The 21,244-nt window shown below is 35.6% G+C and overlaps 1 protein-coding gene across 1 annotated transcript in view; it reads left to right on the forward strand.

The window, feature by feature from the left end:
• The window catches only part of LOC118204723 (protein argonaute-1-like), a 99,931-nt gene that overhangs the window by 18,022 nt on the left and 60,665 nt on the right, over positions 1 to 21,244 (forward strand). The window contains exons 3-5 of the mRNA XM_035377021.2: positions 11,873 to 12,096; positions 14,932 to 15,049; positions 17,191 to 17,381. Of these exons, the coding sequence (XP_035232912.1) occupies positions 11,915 to 12,096; positions 14,932 to 15,049; positions 17,191 to 17,381 (491 nt within the window). The 5' untranslated portion in view covers positions 11,873 to 11,914. The remainder of the gene's footprint in view (positions 1 to 11,872; positions 12,097 to 14,931; positions 15,050 to 17,190; positions 17,382 to 21,244) is intronic.

Genomic DNA, 21,244 nt, shown 5'->3' on the forward strand with positions numbered 1-21,244 from the left:
TGTGCTTGGCAGTCCAGAAAACTCTGTTAGATCATCTGGTTAAGCTCGGGAGGTATTGTTTGAACAGAAAAGATGATTTTGATGGTAATCATGTCTGTTGAAGCATAGGTATTATAGCCTCACTTGATTATCCCTCCAATTAAATCTCATTATGAATGAGCCTCTAAGCTGTAACCATGCAACTTAATGCACAAAATTTTGTTTCAGTTTGTTCTCTTTACTTGCCTCCAAATAAACACATTGATCAACGAGATTTAGACTATTTGGTAGAACAGCTGCCTAAGCCCTTTATCATAATAGGAGACTGTAATGCTCATACCGCGCTCTGCAGAAGTAAGGATACAAATCCTAGAGGCAGACAAATAGAGCGAATGATTGAAGATCACTGCCTCTGTCTTCTCAATAATGGACAAGATATTTACTTCCACAAGCCTACAAGAACCTTTCACACTATTGATCTTGCCATCTGTTCACCATCTCTTTTACCTTTTTGTTCATTCAGTGAAGAGAATGATCCTTATAATAGCAATCATTTTCCAATTTTTGTAACTCTCGCACAAGAAGAAATAAATCCCACATTTAGAGCTCCTCATTTCATGTATGATAAAATCTGAGAAATCTTTTCATATATTATGGACCTCACAGAAGAAATGGTTGCTGCTATGCCTATCGATGAAGCAGTTAAACCAGCTACTGATATTATGCAGGCAGCTGTAGTCTCTTTACCTATGACATCAGGAAAAGTAAGAAAATATCCAAAGTCATGCTGGAATCATGAGTGCCAGGAAAACTCTTAAGACAGCAGAGAAAAACTTGGGGAACTCTCCATAAGTACCCAACTCTGTCAAACTTCGTAGCCTTCAAAAAAAGCAAAGCAAATGCAAGGAAAGTAAGCCATAAGAGTCAGAGAGATTCATGTATATCCTATGTATCTGGGATAACATGAACTACACCAACTAAACAACTCTGGGAAAGAGTTAAAAAGACATGTGGAATATATAATAACCACTCAGTTTCCTTTATGGAAAAAGATGGTTAAGTGATAAGCTCCACAGAAGAAATTGCAAACACTATTGGTGCTTCGAGCAATAATTATCCACCAGCCTTTCTTTCTGTTAAACTGCCATCTGAGAAAAGCTCTCTTGCATTTAATTAACTCTTCCAACTCTGCCTTATAATAGTGTTTTTATTATGCTTGAGCTGAAAAGAGTTCTATTGCAGACACGTAGGTCTAGTCCAGGTCTAGATGGTGTTAGTTTCGAAATACTGAAGCATCTGTCTGACTACCCATCTTGCTCTTTATAACCAAGTGTAGAAGGAACATATTTTCCCCAATGTACGGAAGAGAGCTGTTGTTATTCCTATACCTGAGCCAGGAAAAAACCCAAAGAATCCCTACAACTATCTGCCTATTGCACTTGCGAGTTGCATGTGCAAGGTTTTTTAAAAAAAATAGTGAACAGCCACCTAGTCTATTTCTTGGAAGAGAATCATATATTGCCCTGTCAAAGCGGTTTTCAAAAAGGAAGAATGACCATGGATTACAGGCTCCTTTTGGAAACATTTATTCGCAAAGCCTCTGTGAGAAGAAACTGTCTTGTCTCTGTCTTTATTAATACAGAGAAAGCTTATGATAAGGCAGGGAGATATGGTATATTTCGTGAACTTCACGACAGTGACTTGCATGGCAACCTGCCTATTATCATTAAAAAATAAATTTAGAGTAAGGACTTCTTCAAGTCAGGAGCGGTGCTGTTTTATCAGATGTCTTTTTACAAGAAGAGGATATGCCAAGGCTGTGTGCTCAGTATTACTTTGTTCACTTTAAAAATCAACTCTCTCTTAAAGCAACTTCTTCCTGCGGTTTTAGGATTGTTATATGTTGATGATCTGCCGATAAGCTGTCATGGGGCAGATATAAGACATGTAGAGAGACAACTGCAGATTGCTCTGAACAGGATTCAGGACTGGTCAGACAAACAAAGATTTATGTTTTGAAAACAGAAAACTGTTTGTGTGCACTTTTGTAGAAAGCGAAGTCTTCATCTTGAGCCTGAGTCTTCATGGGTCAGTGATTCCAGTTGAACCTGAAGTAAAGTTTTTTTGAGTGATGCTCCACCAAAAACTAATCTTCCTGCCTCATTCCTACATCTGAGGAAGAAGTGTACCAAAATATTAAGTCTTTTAAAAGTGTTGGCGGACACTTCCTGGGGCACAGAGCGCGCACTTTACTTCATGTTTACAGCGTGGTTGTCTGGTCTTATGGCTCAGCTGCTTACGGACCTGTAAGGCCTTCAGTTTTGTTAAAATAGATCTAATTCATCATCAGGCACTGCAGATTTTTTATGGAGCATTCAGAACATCTCCTGTCGAGAGCTTTTATGTTGATTGTTATGAACCATTACTCCAGTTAAGGCATGAGCAGTTCTCTTCTACATTATTTTAATATTATCTCAATCTGACCATCCTTTTAAGGTATAATTGCTTGATGGCATGTATGACATTCTGTTTGAGGAACACTAGCGAGATCATATACAAGTAACTTGTCTTTGAGCATAGACATAAATATAGCAGCCATGTTTCCATATATACAGATGGGTCAAAAGCAACTAGTCTTGTTGGAGCAGCATTTGTGATAGATGACCATATAAAGAGAAGATGCTTGCACCACACTTGCTTTCTCTTAACATTTAAACTGACTGCTCTATATTATGCACTTCTATTCATTTCAAAGCTACATCAAAGAAATTTCATAATTTATACAGACTCGTACACCGTATAATCGGGAAAGAGGCCAATTTTTAATTTATTTCACTACCTGAAAGAGGCTTATTTTTGTAATGTAATTTGATTTTCTTTTAATGTTGTATCTTTGTACTTAAGTGTTATATATTTTAATGTATCTCATGTTTTACAGCTTTACAGTTACTACAGTACTTTACAGTACTACTTCAGATCTCATATCAATATATAAATAATAAGTAACTTCATCTCAACTTTCATCATTTTATTACTTCATTAGATTTTATAAGTCTGGTGTTGTTTTAAATTTGTGATTTATATAATTAACGTGTGGTTTTAAATGTAACTCGTACTTAATTAACATGTGTCTGGCACTAATAACCTATTTAGGTTGTGCACCAAAAAATTTCACTAGCACCACCACCTTCAGACAAAATGTCTGCCATAACATGAAACTGCATTTGAAATACACTATATTCACAAAATTATCTACCTTCACTGGAGAAGGGGATGTGGCCATTATATGGTCTGAACTGTTATCGAATAAAAAAGACAGTTGCTGTTAATAGCATTGGAAGTTCGTATAAATATGTTAGACAGACCAGTAAACCAGTATAATTGAGTGAACTACATCATGGCATAATCATAGGGTGCCATCGTTATAGCAATTGGTTCATGAAATATCAGCCTTTGCTGCAGATGCTCAAGCCTCTGAGTGGCATGGCTTTTTGAATGTGCTCTTGAAGACCTGTATTTAAATACCATTTATTAGCTAAATTTATATAATTACTTATTTTAGTCTCTGTAACTCTTCTGTTTTCATAAACTTTCATTCATTTAGATGATACATCATTAAAGAAAGTAAAAAAGCAAAATATTTTAGATTATAAGCCTTTAGACCAAGTGACAAAAAATCTCATGACCCTTTGAGTGGCATGACTGTGCCACTGAAAGGGTCATGAGATTAGTTAAATCAGCTGTAAGTGATGTTAAAAAATGTAAAGTCTATAATGGGAAATGAAAGACAATGAAATAGTAGGATGTGTAAACTTAATTATTACAGCTGCTAAACCATAAAAAATCACTTATAACCAGTTGCTGTGCTGATTCATAAGTTTCAAAATGATCTGATGTCAATACTAATAGCAGAATTGTTACCCGAGACCTGAAATGCCTCAGCTTTGATAATTTTGTGATCACTCACAACTCAAACATAAGGGTACTTACTAATGCTAATTACAGTGGTACAAAGCTCACCACCCTTTGATTGTGAAACAGTGGAAATTCTATGGAGTAATAAATCTTATTGCATAAGCTGGTAGAAGCCAGATGCGTTTTTTATATCCAACTGTATTTGTCATCTGTCGAACTTGATGTTAGAGAAATCATGATTTGGCTGGATTTCTTAGTTCTTATGGTCAGAAAAATAAACATTGAGATATATATTGATATTCTTGAAATCTGTGTCCTTCTTCTTTTCTGACAACAGTATTATTAATATGAATATTATTATTGACAGGAAAACTGTTCTGAACCTCCCAGCAAAGGTTGTGCTTGCATAGTTTGAAGAGATGGTTATTAAAAAATTTAAATGACTTTTACATAATCTAACCTAAACTCCATTAAACATTTCTGGAAGAAAAAAATTGAAATGCAAATTACATACCTAGATAATCACACAATTTCAGTAGCCAGACTCACTGCAGCTCTCTTAGATTATCAGGAAGCAATTTCTATAGACATGTTTCAAAAGTTGAAAATCTTCCCAGATGAGTTCAGGCTGTTATTTCTGATAGTTGAATAGTGAATATGAACTTAATGCATATAGCCCCAAATATTATGTGGAGTTCAGTGTCTTTGGTTGAATGAAATAGTGTTGTAAAGACACCTGATGTAAGAATGTCTGGAAATGAAAGGAGGCTTCTGGAAGATTCTTCGGGAGAGATGATTAGGAGTGGGTAAATGTGCAAGATCATCATATCTTTGCCAAAATGACTTGGATATCTTTAGAAATGTTATTTTCCTTGAAACTAATTTCCTAGGCCCTTTGTTATCACATTCTATACTTTTTGCAGCTCTATTCAATGTTCTTGGGTGATATATACAAGTCATGAGATATATTAGAATATTTTTGGCCATGATTTTACAGTTCTGACAGAAGAAGCCTTCATTTTATTAAACTCCATTTCATAGTCTCGATTTTGTTATTTTTCAATTCTTAAGGACTCTGAAAAAATAACAACTATGAAGCATGTCGAAAATAATATGAATTCAACACATCTTGTAGACATATGTGTTTGCAGCAGTGAAGCAGACTTTTTATTTGCAAGTTATCTCCATTTTTGGCATCAGCTAAATTTTATAATATCCTATAAGCTACAAGTACTGTGGATTTTGCAAATTATGATTAAATATTCATGTTGTAAATAATGAAGACACCTGTAAAAATTTATAAAATGTGTAAGTGATGCCATCTCTTTTGGTAGGATGTTAGTGGAAGTTAGCTATCATGCCCAATTTCACTGATTTGAATTCCAAGTAAGGTGCAGACATTTATGAATTACTTTTTTATTTATGAATTTTTTGTTGCATGCGTACGGGTTCGTTACGAAATAAATGCACGAGTCCGAAGAAAAATGAACAAAAATTTATTATTATCACAACAAATATGCTTAAATTTCCTACAATATTCGTGCAGTATTACGATATTTGACAGTAGTTATCTTTTAACTACTCAAACGTTCAAAAGAACTTAATTCAAAACAGCTAAAGAAAGCTAATCCGCGAATTCGCTACAGTCAACAAGAGCAGTTTTCTAAACAAACTCTTAAAACAACAACAAACTAAGTAACTACCACGAACTGAGAGGTTTTCCTCCTTTTATAAGATTTTAAAATCGTGCGCGAGAATTTTCAAGTACTTTCTCGAAATTAAAAAGAGATATTTATTAAATGTTACATGCACGCGCTCTTGTATTTTCAATTTTCCGGCTTAGCTTTCTTTTAATATTCGTCACGCGCTGCACTGCGGGGGAAATAAAACCATTTAATTTACAATTCAACCAACATATGCTATTTAAATACTAAATCCGTAACACTGCCCTCCTCCCAAGGACTGCGCGTCCCGGGCAGTACAATCCCTGGCAACTTACAACTGTGGCATAAATGCAATAATAAGCATTACATTACAATAATAAACAACATGAACAATAAATGCAATAAATAAAACAAATCAAATGCTATCAAATACAAATCAAATACTAAATACACATTTAGAAACAAAAAGGACCATGGTCTTACACTATTTACAATTATTCACATTACGTACTATGGCCATAGTAATGAGCTAACCTGTCGTAATGAACGACTTTAGGCTTAGAGTTTGAAGACTTGCGGATCCGAACCACGACGTCATTCAGCCTGTTTAGGACCGTGTACGGACCATCCCAAAGTGACTGTAATTTTGGACAAAGTCCTTTCTGTAGAGTCGGATTCTGCAACCACACCTCGTCTCCTTCGTGGAATTGATGTTCAGTAGCTCTTGTGTCGTAGCGGGTCTTCATCTTCTCTGTCGCCAACTTGACTCGCTCTCGTGCAAAGTTGTGCATCACTTCAAACCGGGCCTGGAGATCTTGAGTATATTCCTTAGGCAATGAAGGAGCATCCGGAGGGCGACCAAACAAGAGATTACAAGGCAGACGAAAGTTACAACTGAAGAACATCTGTGATGGGGAATAGTCGGTAGTCTTGTGGACAAGCACTGCGGTAAGCCAGTAAAAACAGTGGTAATTTCTTGTCCCAATCTTGTTGGTTTCTGGAAACCACTAATGAGAGGTTATTAAGGATGGTTCGATTGAACCTCCCTACCGTGCCGTCCGACTGGGGATGTAATGGCATTGTCTGAGTTTTGACAATGCCGAGTAGTTTGCAGAGTTCTTTGATTACTGCCGACATAAAATTCCTTCCCTGATCGGAATGTAACTGAAGAGGCACTCCGAACCTGGAAATCCAGTGCTGTACCATCACCTCAGCTATTGTGGCAGCCTCTTGATCAGGAGTAGGGATGCTTCAGGCCACTTGGTGAAGTAATCAATGACAACGAGTATGTATTTGTTGCCGTCAGCAGTTCGTGGCAGAGGTCCCAAGATGTCAAAGGCGATACGTTCAAAAGGCGCCCCTACGTTGTAACGTTGCAGCTTGCCTCGGCTGCGTCTCTTCGGTCCTTTCCGACCTGCACAGGCATCGCTAGATCGGCACCACTTTTGCACGTCATCCTTTGCATTATTCCAGTAAAAGCGCTCACAAACTCTCTGCAAGGTCTTCATTATTCCAAAGTGACCTCCTGTAGGGCTGTTATGTATTTCTTTAAGGACATCATGAATCCGGGATCTTGGAAGTATCAGTTGCCATTGAAACATCTTCCCATCATCCGATTCGAATTTCCGGTATAAGACACCGTTTCGAATGTGAAGTGAATCCCAGAATGCCCAGTATTGTTTTGTTGTAGGACTACAGATAGAAATGTCCTGCCAGATACGTTTGCTGTTTGATCAATCCATTAAATCAATTATGGGTTTAATGTCGCAGTCTTCCAGCTGGTTATTCCTGACTTCAGCATCACTCCACGGGTCTCAATCAGCCGATGTTAATGTTGTAATTTGTCTTGTGTCCAGAATCAGCAGCTCGTATTTCCCTTCCACCTTATAACAATATCGGCAGCTTTCTGGGCAAGGTCTTCTAGAAAGGGCGTCAGCGTTCCTGTGTGATGATCCCTTACGATGACGGATAGTGATGTCATATTCTTGGAGTCTCTGTATCCACCTGGCTATTTGACCATCAGGATTCTTGAAATTTAAAAGCCAGGCCAATGAGGCATGGTCTGTGCGGCGGAGGAATTTTCTGCCGTATAGATAATGATGGAAATGCTCTACAGCTTTAACTATGGCGAGCAACTCTTTCCTAGTGACGCAGTAATTCCTCTCCAGTTTAGACAGGCACTTGCTCCAGTAAGCTACTACACGTTCTTGGCCATCTATTTCTTGGGAGAAAACAGCACCAACACTTTCATTGCTCGCGTCCGTGTCAAGAATAAATGGTCTGTCGAGCTGAGGATACGTCAGGATTGGAGCTGATGTTAAAGCCTCCTTTAAGTTGTTAAATGCATCCTCGCATTCTTTTGTCCACAAGAACTTTTGCTTGCTCTCTGTCAGCTTGTGAAGGGGTCTTGCGATAGAAGAAAAGTCCTTCACGAATCTCCTAGAGTAGGTGCAAAGCTGTAAGAAGCTTCTCAGCTGATGGACATTTTCGGGACATTTCCAGGATTTAACCACTGATACCTTTTCAGGATTTGTGCGCACACCTTCTGCAGAGATGACATATCACAGGTAAGTCACTTCCTTTCGGAACAATTTGCATTTAGCGGGACTCAGCTTCAGATTGGCTTCTTGGCTTCTTTCAGTTTCTGAAGCACCTTCCTAAGATTTTCTAAATGTTATTCAAAACTCTTTCCGACAATGATGATGTCGTCCAGGTATATCAGGCAGGCTTTGTAGGAAAGGCCTTTCAAAACAGTCTCCATAAGACGTTCGAATGTTGCCGGCACATTACACAGTTCAAACGTCATCACCTTGAATTGCCAAAGCCCTTGTCCTGTAGTAAATGCCATGTTTTCTCGGTCTTCAGGCTGTATTTCTACCTGCCAATACCCACTCTTTAAATCAAGTGTTGAGAACCACTTGCTTCCAGAAAGACTGTCTAGAATGTCATCAATTCTAGGAAGAGGGTAACTGTCTTTCTTCGTAACCTCATTCAACCGGCGATAGTCGATGCAAAATGTTGTTGAGCCGTCTTTCTGTCTGACTAGGATGATGGGAGATGCCCATGGACTTGCTGAAGGCTCGATGACATCGCCTTCTTCCATATCCTTTAAAAGTGTTCATACCTCTTCCTGTTTAGCAAATGGTAGATGTCTTGCATGTTGCTTGATCAGGGGATGCTCGCCGGTATCGATTCTATGTTGTGTCAAACTAGTTCGACCCACGTCAGAAGACGAGCGGGAGAAAACAACATGAAAATCTTTAATGATGCGATCGGCAGCATTTTTCTCTTCATCGTTTAATTGTGCATTCTGAAGTAACTCTGATGTAATTCTTTCTGAAGACACGGATTCTTGGATGTTACTCTTTCTTTTAACGGTGGTTACTGGAGTACATGCTGCAACCACTTGACCTTTCTTAATAATTGTCACCTTCTCAGTTACATTGGTAATTCTCACCGGGATAACCGTTCTGGATAGGTCAACAAGTGTTGAGGCTACTAGTACTCCGTTTGGGCTATTAGTTATTGGGATATTCTATGATGCTGTAGTGGAAATTTCTGTTTTGGGCTATGGATCCAGGAAGTAAAATTTCTGTTCTTGCCGGTATTGTGATATTGTCTTGTGCTATGATTTTATGGACAGATTTAACTTTTTCTTCATTAACTCCAAATAACGCTGTGTCCTCAGATGTAGAATGCACTTCGTTATTTCTAAAGTCCAAGGAAAAATTGTATTTCCTTAGAAAGTCCAATCTGAGTATGCGAGAATCAGTGATCTCTGCTACATATGCCATGTGATGGTAAGCATCACTTCCAAATGTGATGTTAACATTTACTTTTCCGTCGATGTCGATCTTCTGACCGGACACAGTCCAGAGGGTAATGCAGGGCATCGTCCAGATAAGTTTGCTTCCCAGTTGTTGAGCCAAATCTTTTCGGATGATGGTAACATTGGCTCCTGTATCTATCGTAATATTACTGGGAACTCCATTGATATGTCCTATTATGAAAAGTCCATTACTGCCGCCTCTCCCTGCAGAAATCTGAAGCGCTTTAAACTGGGGCTTTTCATTATCTTTCAACCTCCGTCCCGCGAGTTGGCCACTAATTAGTTTCCCTGCTGTTTGTTAGGAACGGTCTTAATATCCGTACCCTGGGGTGTTCTGCAGTTCAGTCGTATGTTTCCTTCAGCACCACAGTTCCAGCACTTTACGGTCGGTTTCTTGTCACCAATATTCCGTCTCAAGGCATTCAGTTGTCTAGTTAAATCGTCTAGACGAGCAGTGACTTGATCCCCTGGCTCCTGGACTTGAACAGCTCTGATTGGGTGGCGGGCTCTACGAGTGGCTTGCTTGCTGGGCTGCCTCAAATTTCATGGCATACACTAAAGCGCTTTTCAAATCTTTAACATCCGAGATTCGCAGTGCTTTCTGTATTTCAGGGTCTCGGGTGCCATCGATGAAATATTGCAGCAACAGGATTTCTCTTGTTTCTGTCGGGCATTCTGAAAAGGCATGTGACAGCCTTTCAACATTCGTGGCGAGCTCCTGAAGTGTTTTGGTGGTCTTCTGCTGACGGGATTTTAGTTGAAGCCTGCTGTAGTCTTTTAAACACTTTTCTCCGAAGCGCAGCTACAATGTGCCAGATAGAGCTTCAAAGTCTAATCTCTGGTTTTCGGGAAGAATCTTCAGGATTTCCGCTGCTTCTGCTCTCAGGGAAACGGTGAGATGACAGGCCTTAGCTTGGGAATCCCATCTATTCTCATCCACAACTATAGAAAATTGGGTCTTGTACACTTGCCAGGATGTCTTCCCATCATATGTGGATAGCTTCAGAGATGGACGAGCAGGCATCGGTAGAAAACCATCCAGATTGCTCCCTGCTGTTACTACGAATTTCTTTAAATCATCAACTTCTTTCGTGACCGCAGAAACTCTATCATTAATTTGTTGTTCCATGGCAGAAACTCTCTCTTCTATTTCTTCTTTTACCAAAGAAACATTTTCTTCAATATTTCCAACTTTATTTTCTACTGCGTCAATTCTGCCTTCCATAACCTCGAATTTGTTTTCTATTACGCTGGTAATTTCTCTTTTCATCTCTTCTTGTCTTGCTACAATCTTTTCCTGTCCTGCTTCAATTTTGTCCTGATTAGATTTCATCTCTTTTTTCATTTCTTCTTTAAACAAGGCAAAGGCTGATATCAACTGCCTTAATTGCTCTTCCATCGCTCTTGTTATTGGCATTCAAATCCCACTTCTGACACCAAAAATTGTTGCGTGCACACGGGTTCGTTACGAAATAAATGCACAAATCCGATGAAAAATGAACAAATATTTATTATTATCACAACAAATACGCTTAAATTTCCTACAATATTCATGCAGTATTACAATATCTGACAGTAGTTATCTTCTAACTACTCAAACGTTCAAGAGAGCTTAATTCAAAACAGCTAAAGAAAGCTAATCCATGAATTCGCTACAGTCAACAAGAGCAGTTTTCTAAACAAACTCTTAAAACAACAACAAACTAAGTAACTACCACGAACTGAGAGGTTTTCCTCCTTTTATAAGATTTTAAAATTGTGCATGAGAATTTTCAAGTACTTTCTCGAAATTAAAAAGAGATATTTATTAAATGTTACATGTACACGCTCTTGTATTTTCAATTTTCCAGCTTAAGCTTTCTTTTAATATTCATTACGTGCTGCACTGCACGGGAAATAAAACCATTTAATTTACAATTCAACTAACATAAGCTATTTAAATACCAAATCCGTAACAATATCTTATAAGCTACAAGTACTGTGGATTTTGCAAATTATGTTTAAATATTCATGTTGTAAATAATGAAGATACCTGTAAAATTTATAAAATATGTAAGTGATGCCATCTCTTTTGGTAGGATGTTAGTGGAAGTTAGCTATCATGCACAATAACACATTTAAATTCCAAGTAAGGTGCAGACATTTATGAATTACTTTTGCGGAGAAAGAATTCATTAATTATCCAAATATATTCTCAAGAGATTAATGGTAGGATAAGAAGGGATAAAAGCTTAAATTCTCTCTGTTGATCCAAAATGGGACAAAATCTAGACTGATTTCTCTAATGTGCTTACTATAACTGAATATTAAGCATGCAACTAGAAGTTATTCGTTTTATTTTCTGTTGGGTACATACTATTTTTCTTAAAAGTTGCCAGCATGCACTTCCCATTCCCTGTTATTTTACATGCTTTGATCACTGTATATGTTGTGTTGTTTTGTCTATGTTACATCTTCTGTATGTAATGTGTCATTTAATTTTAAGTAATTAGAATAGAAGACTTGAGTGTACACTGGTAGTTGAACAATGGCTGCAAAGGATCTTTCAGGTTTTCCTGTACTTACATTTCCTCAAAGACCAGATTATGGATCTGAAGGATCAGCAATAAAATTAAGGGCTAATCATTTTCCCATCACACTGAAAGCTTGCAAATTGCATCATTATGATGTTACTATAACTCCAGATAAATGTCCCAGGAAAGTTAATAGGTAAGTAAATTTGTTTCAAATTTAAAGTATTTTTTGTTTCGTAGATTATCTATATATAAGTGCTACACTTTGTAAGATCATCAAATAATGAACTTTTAAAGAAATTCGTAGATAGATAGATATCTGTGCGGTAAAATATTGTTATGTGTATATGGGTGTATAATGTACTGGAACTAATGATAGTTTGATGACCTTTATCCCCCCCAAAAAAAACACTTAATAGTTCTGGAACTTTTCTCAAAAGTATTCATTTAGCTGTTTTCAGTATGACAGAGCACAGTCAACAGTTACTACTTCAAACTACTAAGAACATTAAACGCAGGACAGTATTAAAAAGCCTCAAATGTCTGAGCTTGCACAGGATCTCAATACTCTGAACTATATTGAAAACTGATGCTCTTCTTTGGTTTTATAGTTTTCACTCATCTGTCAAAAAATGTCCAATACCTTCAATTTGTCGAAATTGCTCAGAAGGCATACACAGTTACATAGGGATCAGACCAAAATGCTGTCAAATGGTCACCAAGTATGACAACAAAAATTAGTCACCAAAACCATCGCCAACTTGGTGCTGCCAAGATAGCCATTTACCTCAATGTCAAATGGACTAATCCCTTAATCTTATTTTTCCAGCAAAGCTTCGCATTCTTTGAGGCCTTCTGTGTTATATTATTCAAGAGATATTTCAATTTACATATAATTTCACAAAAATTATTTACATATATGCAAAACTTGTAACATTATTTTAAAATTTTAAAAAAGAATCTTTAAAGAAAAATAAATAAACGAAACATAATTTTCATTTGTTACATAACATGCAATTAGTATTCTTGGAACTTTATTGCAAAACAAAAATGCTTTAAAATTTATCTTTATAAAAACAAAATGGGGAATTGATTACTGTCTCGATATATTCATATTATATTAGGTTTGCCTGAAGAATTTAAGTTTAAAAATACATATACGGAGGCTGTTCACATATTTTTTGACAATTTTGCTTTGCTATAAAAACTTCCAACTAACTGCAAGTCATTTGATATGAACTAATGTCAATCCATGTCGTATGAATGTATATAAATGTGAAATAAATATATAGATTCTCTTGGATGAATTTGGAATCTGAAACCGTACAATTTTCAGTTCAATAAAACACAAACTTATTTTCTGTATTAATTTTAAAGGTGATCAGGCATAGACCCATCCATCTTCTTCAGAAGCAAAAGTCAGCGTTCTGTATTTATTTAAAATCAATATCAATTTAAGGGCACCTTTTCGTTTAATTTTAAAAGGACTGTTTGTGGTTCTTGTGTAATAGTTCAACGCCACCTGCTGTTACAAGTAAAACCAAAATATCCTTTATTTTATAATTATTTTTTGTAAACAATGTGAAATAAATAAATAAGTAAAATCTGCATTCCTGAGTATCATGTAAACTGTATTGTATGAAATCTGTAAACTGTATTGTATCTAATCTTAATTACGATAGACCTCTGAGATTATCTAACTAGGGAAGGAACTTCCTGAAGGTTTAGTTTGGTAGTGATTTTTTAAACTGAATAAGACTGGGTCATCAATTTATTAACTTTACTAATGTCCAAATGGAAGAATTTTAATGTTATAATTTATATAAAGCATTAATTGTTTATGTAGCAACTTATGAATTTTTTGTAATTCTGTCACTTTCTTACTAAGAATTTTTTTATGAAATGCTTTGTTTTTAAATTATTATTTATTTTTTATAAAGTATTTTTATTGTTTTTATAGACAGTATTTTTAATATGTTATTTGTGTAAAATCGTAACTTTATTCAGTACTATTCCGTTTTGAGGGCCGTAAAAAAATGGCAGCGAAAATGTATGCACAAAAGTGCCAAATCTAGCAAACGTGCACATTTAACAGAGCGCCAAATCTAGCATACGTACTGATTTCAGATTGCGTAAGTTTATATAGTTCTATATTTCTTAAGACGCCATTGAAATACTAGTTTAATTTTTAAATCCTTTTTTGATATCCTATGGATTTAACAATTTGAGAATTGCCCTTGACAAAAAGTTGGCAATAGAATTTTGGGTAAAGGGCAGAATCACCCACTGCTTGATGCATTTTTAAGAATTGCACATACTCGGTATCCATGTGCACATCGACCTATTTTCACTTATTTATCACATATCACTTATTTATCACTTATTTATCACAAAAAAATTCCTAGAATTGCACAAAAATGGCACTGCGCACACCCTTTATCTATGTACACATCAACCTATTTTCACTTTAAAAGTAAAAGAAAATTGACAAAAATCCAATTGTTTTTACCCTTGTAAAAAGCGGCAAATAGATAAGTGAGCGATTCTGCACTTTACTGAGAATATTTTCAAAGAAAAGGCATCGTTCATTATAGAAAATTACGTTTGAACAACCAATGAGATGAAATTATGCTTTATCGATACGTCGGTAGTGAAATAGCGATGCAGACATCCATTCAGTTATGTTTAGCAATTTCTATATAAATTATAATAATGATCCAAAATAGTTATTACTCTTATGCTTCCATTCAGTCATGTTTAGCCTTTTTCATGTAAATTATAATAAAAAAGTATTATGTGAAACTAACCTTTCATCTAAATTAAAACATCAATCTTAGGTAGTTATTTACTATTATACTTCCTTTCTTGCAGCAATTATTAGGGTTGCTGCAATTATTTTTGGCAGCATTGGCATCAACAATAGTTTGGCGATTGTTTTTATGGCCCTCGAAACCGAATAGTACCCTTTATTCTTTATGACTACTGTGAAATGATTAGTTACTTTAACAAAATTTTCTTGTGATTTTTCCAGAGAAATTATTAATACTATGTTATCAGCTTACACAAAAATATTTGGATCTCAAAAACCAGTCTTTGACGGACGAAAAAACATGTATGCAAGGAATTCGTTCCACATGCCTGGAAATAAGGTGATAACTTCCTGACTTCTAAATGGTTTTTTCTTTAAAAAATTTCTCTGAAGGGGGCTAATATTATAAATCAAACCTTTAAAATGTAAATTTGACTTTAATTCTTCTGACAAAGTAATTGCATTTGTAAATATGTATCCAATTTTTTTAATCATAAACCTTGCTACCTTCAAGTGATATCATCTAATGATTTTAAGAGAAAAATGTTTTAGTGTTTATGTATGACTTGTCATGTCGAAGTCCTTCTAAGTTGATTACTATCTAGGTATTGTAAATGCATGTAAACTAGAAATGGGTGGTTGGTTTAATAATTTCAATTATTTGCTTACTTTCATAGCTGTTGTTTCAGTTTGTAACTTATTGCAGCTTAAAAAAGCTGTGAGTTAAAGGACACAAGTTTCAAGACTATTTCACAAGTTTCTAAAATTCACTGTAGATGAAAGTAAGTTGAAATACAGCAGCCAAAATGAGCCCAGTCTTTCCTTGATTATAATAACTATAAACACAAATTCACTTGCTCAGTTCTGATCAATGTTTCATTGTTATTATGCTGGGATTTGATTGAAAATGCGATTTATATTTTTATGCCATTTTTGTACTGTAATAATACAGCTAGCATAGGTATAGCAGTATTGTTCAATTATCTTATGAATACAGTCAAAAGTCGTTAATCCGGAATGATCTATAATCTGGACCTCAAAGCTATAAACTTTCTGCGCATGCGTCAGCGCATATGGTTCACACATGCGCATGTATAACGGACGGTGTAAGCTAAGCTAAAATGATCTAATTATCTGTTTCAGTTAATGTTGCAGATTGTGTTGTTCCTTAATCTTCGAATTAGATCCGGCTTATTATTTTTTGCAGACTTTTAGAGCAATTTTATAAAAGTAAGCTTGAACTTTCGATTATGTCAAATAGAATTTCCCGATGTTGGAGCTGCCAGAGGATCTACAAAGCAAAAGTATGTTTCAATGTCCATCAAACAAAAAGTGGAATTGCTGCAAAAAATGGATAAAAGCATATCCTTTGTTTGTCTAACCATTCCGAAATCTGTTTATCAATTTCACGCTGCTCTGCGGGGGCGGGATGTCGCAATGCGCAATGAACTGGAAGTTGATCTGTCAGCACTATCCTTATCTTCAGGGCAGATGTTTTTATTTTATTCAGCTTATAATTCCTTAATTAAGACACAATAACACGCCGAATAAATACTAATTCAGAAGTCAAACAACAAAAATCAGCGTTATACCTACAAAATTTTCACAGGACTAGTTTCGATGGTTTTACCGAACCATCATCAGATTGCTGCTGAAGATGATGGTTCGGTAAAACCATCGAAACTAGTCCTGTGAAAATTTTGTAGGTATAACGCTGATTTTTGTTGTTTGACTTCTGAATTATAATTCCTTACTAAATGTAGTACTTCATCTCGGCGTATTCTGTCTTTGATATGATTTAAATCAAATTCCTCATCATTATAAATACCACGAGTACACATCAAATAGTTTTCTGGTTGCAATTTTCTAATTTCGACTATGCGTAATGTATGCTTTACGCATGCGTGCGTTGAAAGAAATAATAAAGTAAACAAATAAATATTAAGCTTTTTTTTTTTTTTTTTTTTGTAAATTTTGATACCCTTTAGATCATAATTGCTCTCTATTTCATAAATTACGGTTTCATATTTTTAATTTTATAATTTCTGCATGCCATCTTACCAGACTTAAACTGATGATCTATAATGCGGAAAAATCGATAATCCGGAATCCCCAAAGTCCCGACGAGTCCGGATTAAAGACTTTTGACTGTATTAGGCTAAAATTTCAGAATGCTTTTTCTTCAGAGAAAGTGCACTGCAAGTGAAGAATGTAGAGTAGAATACAAGTGCATGGCATTTTTACTTTATTTAGCATTGATAATGTGTTAATGTGTTATTTACTAATTAAAATTTATTTATGTATGTTTCATGAATTACATTTTTGTATTATCCAAAATTTCGCATAACTATAGTGGGACTTGAAATATATTATCCATAAACACTGCTGTATTTCTCCTATATTTTGTTATCTTCTATTTTCTCTTTTTAGTTTTAAATTGCTTTAAAAATATGAGTTTAATGGGATTTTAATTGTTTTCAGATGGATATAGAAGTTACTCTACCTGGAGAGGGAAAGGATCGTGTCTTTAAGGTTGTATTAAAGTATATCGATGAATTAGATTTGAGATTTTTGGATGAAGCTCTGAGTGCTCCTTGTGGATCTCAAATTCCTGTACCTAATGGAGCCATTCATGCCTTAGATGTTATCATGAGACATTTACCAAGCATGAAGTAAGTATATCACATTAATTTCTCTGTTAATTGGTTGTGGCAAAGCACTTCAGGGAGGGATGCCTTTCTGAAGGTCTTTCTAAGAAAAACTGCCACAAAATATCCATGCAGCCAACATATTCCATGTTCTTATACATTCAGCAACTTTTGAGTTATAATTTTAGCTTATACCGTCCGTTATACATAAAACGCGCACGCGAAAACGTATTCTTCGCTTGCGCACACGCATATGCACAGTCGTAAAGGTCTTACACGCATGCGTAAACGCCTATGCACATGTGTCAACGCGCCGCATGCGCAGAAAGTTTTTAGCTTTGAGATCCGGATTATGGGTGTCCGAATTAACGACTTTTGACTGTAATATTTAAAAATTCAATAATTCATGGAATAGTGTAGGTAGAGAGGTAACAATTAATACAATTTGAAATGACATGGGGCTTTATTGAAAGGGGGAAAAAAAGCCAAAATATGGCGCTAGGCAGCAAAATGTCAGTGATGCCACATAAGAACCGTGTATGAAATGAGCTGTAGTGAGAAAGGGAATCAAACCCTTCATGACTTTGCTACTTTTCTATCCTCACCTCTGGGTGTTGGTCACAGTGTGATGTGGATTTATCATATCAACCGTGATGGGACCTTTTTCTTCAGGAAATGCATGGTTCTGCTATTCAAACTGTCAGTGTGACAGGTGCAAGGCACACTAATATGTTACCAATTCAATTATTATAAAGAACATAGTCTTTGCTAAAAAATCAATTGTTATGCCAATTATTGCTTTCATTATCATATGAAGCACAGTCCGTTGGCCGATTTAAGCACTTTTTTTCCTTTCAATAAAACCCCATGACATTTCAAGCATGTGTGTAATTTTTTACCTCTATACTTATATTATTCAGTGAATTATTGAATTTGCAAATGTAATTGACTTTGGGGTCACCCTGTCTATTTATGAGCTACATTAAATATATTTATAAGTTTGCTACATAAACAGGGACTGGGTCCTGAAATTGAATGTAATGTATCCAGTAGTATAAATAATTTTAAAAGTGAAACTTTATTGGTTGTGTAATGCTAAAAATAATCAAAATCCATTAAAGTTCTGTTAATTAATTTTGGCACAAAGTCTGAAAAAAATCCAATTAATTTTGGCACAAAGTCTGAAAAAAATCCATGTCACTGACTACTTTGAAATTGTTCTATAAGGAAATTAAAAATAACAAGATACACTGATAAATTAAATATCAACTGTTATTATATAATACAGCTTTTATTAATCAAATATAAAAATTCTTATTACAATATTAGATATATGCAAACCCTTTAGCTAATCATAAAATGTAGTCATTTATAGTCAATAAAATATTTTTTTATCATAATTACAGTCATTTCAATCAAATTGTTCATTAATTGGTTATCAGAATAACAAAATTCAGGATAAAGGCAAATCCAAAATACACTGGTTATCATAAATTAAGGAAAAATCACAAAAATTTTGATAACTCCCTCAAAAATAAGCCAAACTGTGTAAAATATAAATATGTTGCCAAGTAAGAGTAGCTGAATAAAACTGCAATATGTAAATTAGTGGCACTGCACTTGGAATACGTCATCTGTGAGGAGAATAAAAGTCCATGTTTGAGAGCAAGCCCACATATTTCACTGTGATAGTAACATCAGAAATCTGAGATAGAGAATTCGTAACAATGACCTCCAGGCATCATTTGCCTGCAGAACTACGATGGAGAGCCATTGGGAGACTAAAGGCAAGATTAAGTCAAACAGAAGTGGCCAGATGGCTAAACGTGAATCCTTCTTTGGTTCATAGACTTTGGTGGCAATTTCAAACTACAGATTCGGCATATAGGAGGTTCAGTCAAGGACAGCCAACTGCTACAATGAGCTTTGAAGACCAATGTTTGACATTATGTGCACACAGGAATAGAACCGCTACTCCGACTTTTCTTAGATCCTCTCTTGCTGCAGCCACCGGAAGGTTGGTGTCAACGTCAACTGTGTGTAGAAGGCTTCAGGAAGGTTGTCTTATGTGAGGCGACCAGCCATTTGCGTGCCGACATCACGCCATAGGAGGGACCGTTGCAGTAGGCACGACAACATGTCTACTAGATGCGGGATCAGTGGAGGGTTATTCTCTTTACGGATGAGTCTAGGTTTAGTCTAGAAAGCGATAGTAGGCTTGATTTGATATGGAGAGAACCTGGAACCCGTTATCGTCCGTCAAACATCCGTTAAAGAGATGCATACGGAAGAGGCAGTTTCTGTGTTTGTGGTTGCATCTCTTTGGGTGGACGCACAGACCTCCATGTCTTTCCAACGGAAATTATGAATGCTCCAGTTTATAGAGATGACATCCTTGATGCTTATGTGTGCCCATGTGTTGGGGCAATAGGTGATGCTTTCCTGTTACAGGATGATAACGCAAGACCACACAGGGCTCGCATCGTAAATGATTATCTTCAACAGGAAACAATTATGTGCATTGAGTGGCTAGCTCGATTCCCGGACTTGAATCCTATCGAGCACGTTTGGGATGCTTTAGAGAGATGGCAAGCTGCTCTCAATCTGCCCCCTCAGACCCTTGTCGCCCTTGTAACTGCTTTGCAAGAGCAATGGCTCTCCCTATGGAACTGATAGACCACATAATTGAAAACATCACGCATTGCTGTATGTACTGTATTGCTTCTAGAGGCAACCATATTCCATATTGAAGGTACTTTTCCTATAGCAAACAGATTTCTTCGATTTGTTCATTTTATACATGTGCTAATTTCTATACTACCATATTTGTCTGGTAATTTATTTTTATGTTATTTGATACCTTACTATGTGTTGTATATTGTGGGTAAGTTTCATAAAATTCTACATGTAACTTTTTCAGTAATTGTGATTTTTGTGATTTTTCCTTAATTTATGATAACCAGTGTATATATCTACATGACTGTAAAATGCAGCATAATCTAATCGAAACTAAGTACAATATAAAGGGACTTTGGAAGTACTGGATTTTAGACTGTCAGTTTAAGCTGGTTAAATGACATGCAGAAGTTATAAAGTTAAAAATATGAAACAATGAAGTATGTATGACCTTAAAGAAATAAAATTTTGCTTATGAGAAAAACTCAATATTTGTTTGCTTTATTAGTACCAGAGATGCCATTAGTCTTAAATCTCACTTTTGTGTTCGAATTACTTTTCAGATTGTTGTTACGAAATATTATTGCCTTGTATTGTTTTAAAAAAAATTTAATAATGAAGAATCTGTATGTGTTCCTATTGCTTGCATTGTGGAAAAAACAACAGTATCTATAGCCACCAGACTTTTAATACATGTAATTCTCTATCTGGACATGTACACCACAAAAACCAAATTTTGAAATTCAGTTTTTTTTAATATTTATTTCATATTTTGTACAAATTTAATGAATTTTTTATTGACAGACTCAGGAATTTGGAAGTGATAAATTGCAGCATTGTTCTAAACAAAGCATTTTTATCTCCAGCATGCCAGATTATGGCCATTCAGGAAAATATAAGATATTCATTTTTCAGTTTTATTCAGCCAAAAATGAAAAACTTGGCTATTTGAAAGCAATGTGTTGCCACTGCCAAAGATAAAATACTTTTATTTTTTGCTCCCTAGCATGCCCATATTCAATAAAGCCTAAGATATTTATTTAACTTTTAGATTTAGTCTGGAAGATTATTGAGTAATAAACGGACAGATTTAACTCTTTGATGATCATCAATGAGGTCAGCTATCATTCCAGGTATGCATTGCAGTGGGTGTAAATGATCTAGTTTACATTACAAATTTGTAATTGACAGATATCGTACGTATTTGGAAA

The sequence above is a fragment of the Stegodyphus dumicola genome, chromosome 5 (genome assembly GCF_044657685.1).
Source record: "Stegodyphus dumicola isolate Sdum_Otavi_A_Nest chromosome 5, ASM4465768v1".
Taxonomy (NCBI): domain Eukaryota; kingdom Metazoa; phylum Arthropoda; class Arachnida; order Araneae; family Eresidae; genus Stegodyphus; species Stegodyphus dumicola.